An 11,475-nucleotide genomic window follows, 5' to 3' on the forward strand; every position below is an offset into this window, starting at 1 on the left:
GCTTCCGGTTCGTCCCTGGTTAGTTCGGTCTTCCTTCGATTAAACCTTGGAAATCATAATCATATTTAAGATTTATATTTACTACATGCATTCTTGAGTTTTATATGTAGTGTAAAAAGTAAAATACATGTAACTTATCTTTTCTTTTTCATTAAAAATACTCAACAATGCAGTGCTAGTAAATGCATACTGATCAGTTGGCTGGTTAAATGACTTATAAATCAATCAAATATAAAATTAAACCAACATCATACGAATCTAATTTCATATGTTTGTTGTTTTCCCAGATCATTTCCACACGTCGTTACGCGAATTATCCAATATTCTTTACAATTTTGACACTTTCAAACATTGCCGTCCTTAATTCTATATTTTACATACCTTTTGATTTTATTTGTTAAATATTTGTTTACTAAGTAATTTTGTATGTATAATGAACTAAGTTTATTAGTACTCCCTTCTTTTTCTTATATGTAGAGTTGAAGAGTATGTCAAATAAAAGTTATGCACAAGATGATAAATAACAAAAAATCAAAACTTTTTTTTTTTTCTCTTGATTTCATGTTTATTCTAACCCTTAGAATCTACATGAGTGATCAAGTTAAATACTTCCATCCAAAGCATACACATTAGAAAATATTTACATTGCTGTACATGTATTAAAAATTATATTACTAATTTGATAATATGATTATTAATAAAATTAAATATCTTTAATCTTAACAACTCCTTTTCAAACTATATATAAATAAGACATGTAGCCAATGAATGGTAACAAAGTAGTCAATAACATGGAATTGCACAAAGCTTCTACTCTTTTTCTAGTGATCTTAAGTCTTACCATTTGTAGTTGCACTAATGTTATGAGCTCTAAATATCCTAATAGCCCAAACAAAGGAGCTTATTGGCCTTCATGGGCCATAAATTTCCCACCATCATCTATTGATACAACTCTTTTCACTCATGCTTACTATGCTTTTCTTTCACCTAATAACATCACATTCAAATTCGAAATCGATGATACAACCGCTTTGTTGCTGAAAAATTTCACCACAATCCTTCACGAAAAGGATCCACCAGTCAAAACAATGTTTTCCATCGGTGGAGCTTTAGACGGGCCAAAAATCTTTTCACGTATGGCCTTAAGTCACGACTCGCGAAAATGTTTCACACTTTCCTCTATTGAAGTGGCCCGAAAGTTTGACTTTGATGGAATTGACCTTGACTGGGAATTCCCTCAATCACCAGAGGACATGGTCAACTTACGTCGCTTACTTCATGAGTGGCGGGCCGTAGTCAAGAAAGAAGCTAAGGCAACGGGCCGACCACAGCTTCTTCTTTCGGCAGCCACTTATTACAACCCGGTAGTTACCTTAGACAACGTGTATCGTAAGTACCCGGTGGCTTCTATAAACAAAAATCTTGATTGGATAAATGCAATGTGTTATGATTATCGCGGTGGGTGGGACAAAACTGCAACTGGGGCCCAAGCGGCCTTGTACGATCCAAATAGCAACATAAGCACAAGTTATGGGCTACAAGCATGGATCAATGCAAAGATCCAAAAAGAAAAGTTGGTCATGGGGTTACCACTATACGGTCGGACATGGCAACTAAAGGACCCGTCTTTATATGGTATCGGAGCTCCAGCTGTGGATGTGGGACCCGGGGTTGATGGTCAAATGCCTTATGTTGATGTCGAAAAGTTCAATAGTCAAAACAATGCACTTGTGGTGTTTGATTCGACAACGGTATCTACTTACTCTGTTGCAGGAACGTCTTGGATTGGATATGATGACGTTAGATCGATAGCATTGAAGGTTTCATATGCGCAAAACCTTAAAATAGGTGGATATTTCTTTTGGGCTGTTAATGGTGATCAAGAATGGAAAATATCTCGACAAGGTATACACTAAAAATTAACATTTCTGTTTAAAATTGTTTCAAAAAATCATCATTTAAAGATTTTAACAGTTGGTATTTTTTCTTTAATTTGCAGCTTCTGAGACATGGGTCGTTTGAGAACTGGAAACAAGACTTTCAAACGCAGGAGTATTATGTCGTTGTAGCTGTTTGATTAAAGATTTGTGTAAACTAGTTTTTGATGATGACAAGTGATGCCATTTGATATAATGAATTAGTAATCTTATGTGTGTCTTTAGGTAATTATGTGTAGTTCTTTATCGCATAATTGAATTTCCAGATGTACGTTCTTAGTAATATTGTTTGAATAAAATTAGATTTCATGCAGTGAACCTTGTATATTGTCTTAACACAATTATGTTCGTCAATTTTGACAGAAGAATCGAATTAAACAAAACGGCAGTGCAAATCAAAGATTGAATTTTGTAATTCAACCCGATAATGTTAAATATTCATGGTGACAGACAATGTAGATCAAGTATTGCAACTGTATACTAAATAAAGTATTCATGGTAAAACTTATTTATTATAAATTGAAAACTATGGACTAAATAATAATAACATGTCAACAGGAAAAATTAAAAAATGCTGATTGTTAGCGTTTAGGTTATGATTATGTTTACAATATTTAAGATTTTAAACTCTATTTAATATACTAAGTATAAATATTTATTTTCATGTTTATTTGATTATGCTATGCGTCGTTAACACGCTTTAAATAGTCGCCCATTTATGTAACTGCCACTACTAAATTAACTTCGTTCCAAAATAAATGTCCTGGTTTGACTTTTTAAGTATTTCTTCGTCAACTTTGACTTTAGATATATTTTTTGTGTTATAAAATAATTGATGAAAATTATACTAATGAAAAAACTATTAAAAAATCAATCTACTCATATAATTTTCATCAAAAATTATATAGCACACATCATAAAATATTTGAAGTCAAAACTTAAAAAATTGACTTTCAAAAGTCAAACAAGACACTTATTTTAGAACAGATGAAATATGTAGCTACCATATACAACTCTTTAAAGCACGTTAAACGACAACCTTAATAGCCGTCATTAATAAAATTATAATAAATTTATAAAATTTAAATACAATAAAGAAGGATAGGGCAAATTCAATTAAAACTAACATTTTTACCTCAATTTTCTATAAAAGATAGCGTATATTCATTTGCACTATTTAAAATATTATTTTACCAAATATTTCATTTGACTAATTACTCATATCGAATAAGCTCGTAAAGTAAATGAAATTATGGAACTTACCCGCATATTTTTGATTAACAACGCAAACAAAATCAATCTCACAACAACCACTATAATCGCAAACATGACTTTACCAACGTAAGTAATCGTCCCATATTTTACCTCAAAGAGCTGCATCATTCAAGTATGAGATGTGAATAAAATATTGGAGTATCATTATTTTTCTAATGGAACTTTAACTTAAAAGTATCAATAAACCTCTTTTTAATTGACATTTGATAATATAATATTTAAATAGTCCAACAAAAGAAGTTATTTATTATAAAAAAAAAATAAGGTAAATAAGATCCAAATGAAAATAAGTTACTTTTTATAAGGTAAAAAGTTAAGTACTTTTAATGAAAAATGTTCTAAAGATATGGTTACATGATACGAGACGAGACACATGGACACATGGTCATTTAGTTGATTAGCCATCTGTTTCAAAAGTCAGCCCAATAGCTAAATGGGCTTTAGGCCCATCTCACAATAGGAAAAAAACCTAGCTACATAAACCCTATTGAACTTCTGATCTCCATAGGAAAAAGGAAGACAAGTCTGCGGCTCTCAATCGACGAACACCACACCATGGTAATTCAATCTATTCCATCATCATTCTTAGATCCAAATGAAATTTTAGTTTACGGTTCTTGATTCTGTATAGCTTATGTATATACTTTTGTTGTGCACAGCCGTCACACAAGTCATTCATGATCAAGAAGAAGCTTGGGAAGAAGATGAGGCAGAACAGGCCCATTCCTCACTGGATTCGCATGAGGACAGACAATACCATCAGGTAATAATTATTATAAAATGAATCTTGCTTATTAGGAGACTATACTTGTATGATGCAATTATAAATATAAATTGTCATTTACTTAAACCTCTGTTTTGATTTAGGTATAACGCTAAGCGCAGGCATTGGCGCAGAACCAAGCTTGGATTCTGAGGTGTTTATTGTGATTTGAAGTTTTATTTCCTAGTAATGTATTAGCTTAATTTAGTGAATTTCGAATTCTAAATCATGTTATTGTCTGATTGTGTTTTTCAAAATTAATGCAAGTGATGTTCTGTTTTTGAAACTTGGATCACGATTTTATGTATGTTGTTGATGTTGTGATGGAATTCAAATATGTTATTGACTTACTGATGAGAGTTGGATAGTTTTATATGCTATGTTGTATATGTATGTTTTCATGTATTCTTGATGCCATCATCAACTTGGTTAAATGTAGGTTCTTGATAAGTTGTATTTGCCATATAACTCTTGTGAGCATTTGAACATTTAAAGGACAATATCTTCAAGAATAGGATGTTAATTTCTCAAAATTTGTGATTTGGTAGATTTGAGAACCTCTATGACATTATTCTTTGATTTTGATTAATGTTGGATGAAGTTTGTAACCTGTCACAATGTAATAAACTAATCCTGCACCATGTTACAGTTTTGCAAACAATGGACCTGTGTTTTTTACTGTACTTTTTACTTTTTAGGTGTATTTGGGATGGACTAGTATTTTAACTCAGATTTACCATGTCCGTTATGATCATTTTTTAGGTAAAGATGTTTGTATTTGAGACCATTTCATTTTATAAACTTTTGTTTGTGAAAAGATACTCGTAATATTTTACAGTATCTACTATTCATTTTGACCCGAAATCTTGTATGTCATTCTGTCCATTTCTTTTTTACTGTTTCCCTCTATGCTAATGTACTTGAACAAAGTAATTGTATGTGTTATTTTGAACTAGGAAATCAAAGTTAGTTCAGCAAAGAAATCAAAATCTTAGACACAGCAAACAATCAAAGTCTATACGTTATTTTCTGTGATTATGTCAATGGTGTTTGGAGATTAGGAATTCCTGGCAATATGATGATAAATGATAATACCTAGGCTCTGTATATGGTACGGTTCTATCTCAAACTAATTCGGTTCAGTTCCGTCCCGAGTCCCAAATTTTAGAAAGACGTCGTACTGAGGACCGTACAAATAATGTCGGTTCGGTTCGGTTCTATCATTTTGGTTCGGTTCGGTTCCGTGAAAATAACCGTCCCACTTATATAATGACAAGATCAAGAAGTAAGTAACCAATTGGGATAAGTGGAGGGAGCAACGTGAGCCACAAGATTAGATCTAGCTAGATTTTAGGGTGGAAGGGTAGTTTGGTCATTTTATACTTTATAGGGATGGAAGAGACGTTTACACATGTTAGGGATTTTTCCAAAAAATTAACGTCTACTGCACTCGTTTTACAACACACACATGTTCTAAATTTTCAATTGCTCTCATCCTTTTCTCTCCCACGACCACTGTACCAGATCTGTATATGTATATAAATCAAGCGAATATCGATTTAGATCCAAACACGAACCGCCGAGTAAACATGATCGTTAAACACAAATATTAATTGTGCATCGAGTGTACGATCTTGACGGAGAGCATTACATCGACTCTAGTGTGAGAGATCGAAATATGAACAGCCGTGTAAATTCTCTGATTAGTTACAGATCGAGTTTCGTGTTTTCGTTCTTCACCGGTAATCACAATAACTGCTTCAATCTTGATGATTGGTGTTGTCGTCGTCACCGAGGAATTCGAGATGAACGTTGCTGTCGTAATGAAGATGTTAATGATTTACGTTAATTAATTCGAGTGACGATGTTAAATCGATGTTAAAGCTTAATTGGAGATTAACAGGTGATAGAAATTCAGAGATCCGTAATCCGTTACCAACTTTGGTAATAAATCCTAATTCTGGATTAGAACCTTCACGACCTTCAACTATTTTAGTGTGTCATTTAAGATTTGAGGCAATTAATGATTCATATTGATTGTATTATACATACATATATGTGTGATTTGGGAGTTTATATATGAATCAATTCCTGCTATCCTAATTTATGTTGTATAATTAAGAGTTTTCATTGTATTTCTATTTATAATTATAAAATTATGGTGTATGTATGTATCGGAAATTTGATTTTCTGTTTGTAATCCTTCATGAACAAAATGAAAAAAAAATTGAATGTTATTTGATTGTGTGTACTACTCCGTATATGATTGTTTTGATTAATGATACCGCAACCCGCAGGCGCACCGCAAATGTATGCGGACAATCACTATTGTGCGTATGCGTGTTCTTGTGTGCGGTATGCGGCGTGCGAATGCCTTTGTTCCCGGTACGGCGGTTGCTTAGCTGTCAAGTAAATATCTCTTCCATAATTATATCCGTGATTTGGGGGAGTCAGTTATGGATAAGATTAACGTGATCTGGGACGGTTCTAGAATTAGGGTTTGCCTATAAATACAAACCCTAATCATCATTTACCGGACACAGCACATTACGTAACCATCACATACGGTACACATTACGTAAAACAGCATTATTCAGCATCTTTTCAAGGTTAACAGGTTAGTCTTTTGTAAGCTAGTACCTACGACCTTATTTGGGGCCTCTTGATCGACGACCGTTATCGGAGGTGGACTTAATCACTTGGCCACCCCGCCGACATCATCATGTCGGCCAGGGTTATTCACGGTAGCCGGACCGGAGAGCCACGTTCTAAGATCCTTAAACCCCTCTTTACGTATTGAGCAGACATATTAAACCCCACGGTTAAAATATGCATGATCAAGTGGTGCTTTCATTGAGAGTCGAATTAATTCAAGACTGTTTAATTGCTTTTTCTTTTAAGGTTTTGAATTGTATGACTCGTTATTTACAAAATTTTTGAATTTTTTCTTTAACAGTATCATGACTTCCGAGGAATCATCGGAACATACCCAAACAGATGTTCAGAACGCACCGTCTGGTAGTCAACATACACCGATTATGACTACGGGGGCCGCTATTCAGGCGGGGTACACGATATACCCTCCACCTATATCCGGCGAACCCTTTCAGAGGTACAAGCCGATATATTCAGACGGGGTTACACCGCCAAGAGCAAACTCACCAGTCACAACCACGCGGCTGGACTTTTCGTCAGTGGATCCAAGGGTCATCTTTGCAGGCACTAGCGGTGGAACAACGGGGCCGCATGTGGTTTGCTGCGGCCAGGTACCTATTTACAGTACCACTGTTTCAATACCTCTGCATACGCAGAGCATTCAGCAGAATTCGTCATTTACACCGTTGCAACCTTGGCAACCACCGCGCCCAGTTTCACAATTTTTAACTCCTGCGGATGCGCAGGCGTTACTTAATAGTTGGGGATTTGGTGTCATCCCAGATGCAAACTCTCATTGGGCGCCGATAACAGCGCAGCAGCAAAGCACAGCGCATACAGTTGGGCTTTTAAGTGTGTATCCTCAAGTTTCGCAGATATCTGCGCCACAGGTTTCGCTTCCTTTACAGCCACCTGTGTACTCTGCGTCTTCAAGTTATCCCTCTTTTCCAACGCAGCAGCCTTGGTTATATCCGCAGACGCAGGGTCAACCTTGGCAAAATGTTCAAGGGCAGGCAAATCTTGCAAGTCAATTCATGCAGGCTGCACCTCCTGATATGGTTCACTTATTTTCACAACCTGACTTTGTTCAGGACATGATGAAGCGTTTCTTTGCAAACTTGAAAGGGGATCCTGTTAAACCACCCTTCGAGCTACCGACTACCTTTGACAAGTTTCCTCCGCATATATCCGCATACCCGTTTCCATCAGCACCAAAGATACCTAGCACGTTGGGTACTTACAATGGCCTGACCGATCCAGATGATTTTTTACAGCGTTTCGAAGGCGCAATGCGCACTCAAGGCTGGGTGGATCCGGTTGCGTGTCAGATATTTCCTATGACACTACAGGGTATTGCTCGTGAGTGGTTTAATAAGTTGCCGGCAGGTAGTATTGCCGGGTTTATGGATCTGCGGACAAAGTTTTTGCTGCAATATCAGAATCAGAGACCACGCAAGCGCACTCACATTGAATGCCATGACATCGTGCAGAAGTCCAAGGAATCTTTGGGCGAATTTTTCACAAGGTATACTAATGAGTGCCTGCGTATACCAGATCTCAAACCAGAGCAACAGATTTCCGGACTCATACATGGTATAAACTCAGAACGTCATCCAACACTGGTAAGGCGTCTGCGCCATACAGTCCCAACAACTTATGCTGAGGCGCTTAATGAATGCCACGACTATATGCGGAGTGGCGAAGATAATGACATTCCAACAGCTTGCTCACGCAACGAGAGGAAGGACGATGATGATCGTTCGCGCGATCAAAATCGTGGTAACAACTCTCGTGGAAGGTATCCTAGCGGTGGTCCCATCAGGAATGATAAAGGGAAATCAAGTGGCAATTATCGAAACAATAATTAGCGCGGCATCAATAATCAGAACTATGCGCTGCTTAAAAGTTTGTCCAAAACGCCAAAAGAAATTTTGGCAACCGAACCGGTGTGCGCGACCTTTGCGGTCCCAACTCCGCTTACGGAATTTGGTAAGCGGGACAAAACAAAGTATTGTGAATTTCATGACGATTATGGTCACGACACCAATCGGTGTAAAAACTTGATGGAACGGGTTCTGGAGGCGCTTCGCGCGGGCAAATTGGATCATCTAAAACCACCTAAAAAGGACAAGGGAAAGGCCGCAGAAGAGGCTTCGAAGTCTAAGACTTTCGCGTGGCAGAAAGTTGACAAAGCGAAAAATGCCGACTTAACCATTAACATGGTTGACGCAGAGAAAATCAGCCAGCGGAGAAAGTACAATGATCACCAAGATTGAGAGCTTCTCCCAATCACTTTCCCTCCTGTAATGTCAATTGATTCTATTAATGAGCCCATTATCATCAAGTGTCGCATCCCTGATTGCGGAATCCAGGTTAAGCGCATGCATGTTGACACTGGCAGCGGTGTCGATATTATGTATGAGCATTGTTATCGTTTCCTTCCGGCAGAAGTCAAAGCGCAGTTACGCCAGCCTGATATTACGCTATCAGGGTTTTCCGGAGAAAACTCGTGGCCGCTAGGCCGAATAGAATTAATGGTAGAGCTTGCGGATGACAGGAACCCGCAGATGATCAGGCATGAATTGGTCGATTTTTATGTGGTTCGTTCAACTTCACGATATAATGCACTGCTAGGGAGAAACTTCATACGGTGTTTCAACATCATACCATCGGTAGTGCATGGTTTGATCAAGTTTCCCACAGTAGGAGGCGTTGCCACGGTTGCGTCACATCAAACAACCGAGTTGTGCGGCTCAGTTGCGCCTATAAGCACTCCTAGCGTGGGAGAACAACTGGCAAATTGTGCAGTCATAGCAAATCGCTTGCATCCGGATAAGCGAATTAAAATCGGCGCAGGCTTGTCAGCCGAAACAAAGGCCAAATTGCATGGAATTTTGTCCGCAAACGCAGATGTTTTCGCGTGGCGTGAGTCAGACATGACTGGGGTTCCGCGTGATATTGCGGAACATAAGTTTAATGTTAATCCATCATTGACACCCGTTAGGCAAAAGAAGCGGCATATGGCTCTAGACCGCAGTGATTGGTTGTGCGCAGAGGTGGACAACCTTGTCAAAGCAGGCATTCTGCGGGAAGTGCGTTATCAGACATGGGTTGCAAATCCTGTATTGGCAAAAAAGGCTGACGGTAACTGGAGGATGTGCGTTGATTTCAAAGATATTAATAAGGCATGTCCCAAGGACAATTACCCTCTCCCGGAGATAGACTGGAAGGTAGAATCACTATCGGGATTTAGGTACAAGTGTTTTCTGGACGCATACAAGGGTTATCACCAAATCTTAATGGCTGCGGAAGATGAGGACAAGACTGCTTTTCATACGCCGCAGGGTATTTATTGTTACACGAAGATGCCTTTCGGTTTAAAGAATGCTGGCGCGACCTATCAGCGTGTAATTGACGCAGCATTCAAGCACCAAATCGGTAGAAATCTTGAAGCGTACGTCGACGACTTGGTAATTAAAAGTAACACCGAAGAAGACATGCTCACCGACACCCTAGAAACGTTTGCATCTCTGCGCAGGATCAACATGAAGCTTAACCCGCTTAAATGTAGTTTTGGGGAAGAGGAAGGCAAGTTTTTAGGTCATGTGGTGACAGCGCGGGGTATCAAGGCCAATCCCAAAAAGATTGAAGCCATTGATAATTTGCCATCTCTGAAGACAAAGAAAGATGTGCAGAGTCTAACGGGGAAGCTTGCGGCTATCACGCGGTTTCTGTCGAAAGCCGCAGAACGACAGTTACCATTCTTCAATACTTTGAAAAATTGTTTGAAGAAAAAAGCCTTCGTATGGACTCAGGAAGCAGAATCAGCCTTTCAGGAGATGAAAAAGGTGCTTGCAGAATTACCAACACTTACTGCGCCAGTATCAGGAGAAACGCTAACGCTGTACCTCACGGCATCGAAGGAAGCTGCCAGCTCAGTCCTCATCGCGGATCGCGGAAAGGTAATCCATTAATTTACATGCTTTATTTATATCGCAGAAATTTAACGACTGAGGTTTTTCTCAGACGCAAATGCCGGTCTACTTCGTAAGCAAGACGCTGACATCAAGCGAAGTAAACTACTCACCAATAGAAAAGCTTGTATATGCGCTGGTCCATACGGCGCGGCGTTTGCGCCGATATTTTCAAGCACATCCAATCGTGGTTCTAACTGATCAACCAATCAAACAGGTTGGTAAACACCTACTTTGCGGAAATGACCGGGGTTACCGCATTGACTAACGCAATCATTTTTCTTTCAGGTGTTATACAAGCCTGAGATTTCTGGCCGAATGGCTAAGTGGGCAGTTGAATTAGGTGAACATGAAATAAATTTCTCTTCGCGTAGTGCGGTTAAGGGTCAATTACTTGCTGATTACCTAGCAGAATTACCTGCGGATGTCGAGGCGTCAGCAGAACATCAGGATCCACCTGCACCAACATTGTCACCATGAGAATTGTACACCGATGGTGCGTGCAGCGCATCTGGTGCAGGTGCGGGTATAATTTTAATAGGCCCAGATGGCGAAGAGCATACATACGCACTGCGGTTTAATTTTGCTGTTACGAACAATGAAGCAGAGTATGAGGATCTTTTAGCAGGTATGCGCATTGCGCATAGGTTAAATGTTAAAATTTTGCACGCATATGTGGATACAAAGCTAGTATGCAGTCAGGTCAGCGGAGATTTCGAAGCGCATGACATAGCCATGCAGCAATATCTATCGCTTGTTCACAACCTCGCTGACCAATTTGAAGCTTTTCAAATCCCCCACGTAATGCGTGGGCAAAATAAGAAGGCGGATGCGCTAAGCAAACTGGCTGCCTTGGCTTTTGATCATATGG

At 38.6% G+C, this 11,475-nt stretch overlaps 2 protein-coding genes across 2 annotated transcripts; both read left to right on the forward strand.

Annotated features, from left to right (window-relative positions):
* The first annotated feature begins 791 nt into the window (after positions 1–791).
* On the forward strand, positions 792–2,022 carry LOC139853692 (class V chitinase CHIT5a-like). Its single transcript, XM_071843061.1, has 2 exons — positions 792–1,905; positions 2,000–2,022. The coding sequence occupies exons 1-2, from the start codon at positions 792–794 to the stop codon at positions 2,020–2,022; spliced, it is 1,137 nt and encodes a 378-aa protein (XP_071699162.1).
* Positions 2,023–3,629: 1,607 nt separating this feature from the next.
* On the forward strand, positions 3,630–4,262 carry LOC139855748 (large ribosomal subunit protein eL39z/eL39x). The gene is made up of 3 exons (XM_071844998.1): positions 3,630–3,770; positions 3,872–3,975; positions 4,080–4,262. The coding sequence occupies exons 1-3, from the start codon at positions 3,768–3,770 to the stop codon at positions 4,126–4,128; spliced, it is 156 nt and encodes a 51-aa protein (XP_071701099.1). The 5' UTR covers positions 3,630–3,767; the 3' UTR covers positions 4,129–4,262.
* Positions 4,263–11,475: the final 7,213 nt, after the last annotated feature.

Source organism: Rutidosis leptorrhynchoides, chromosome 6 (assembly GCF_046630445.1).
Source record: "Rutidosis leptorrhynchoides isolate AG116_Rl617_1_P2 chromosome 6, CSIRO_AGI_Rlap_v1, whole genome shotgun sequence".
In the NCBI taxonomy this organism is placed as follows: domain Eukaryota; kingdom Viridiplantae; phylum Streptophyta; class Magnoliopsida; order Asterales; family Asteraceae; genus Rutidosis; species Rutidosis leptorrhynchoides.

Excerpts from the sequence above, each read along its gene's own strand:
- LOC139853692 (XM_071843061.1), top strand. The coding sequence starts at position 792 with ATGGAATTGCACAAAGCTTCTACTCTTTTTCTAGTGATCTTAAGTCTT. Across the intron at positions 1,906-1,999 it reads ATGGAAAATATCTCGACAAG|CTTCTGAGACATGGGTCGTT; the intron begins GTATACACTAAA and ends TTTAATTTGCAG.
- LOC139855748 (XM_071844998.1), top strand. Across the intron at positions 3,976-4,079 it reads AGGACAGACAATACCATCAG|GTATAACGCTAAGCGCAGGC; the intron begins GTAATAATTATT and ends GTTTTGATTTAG.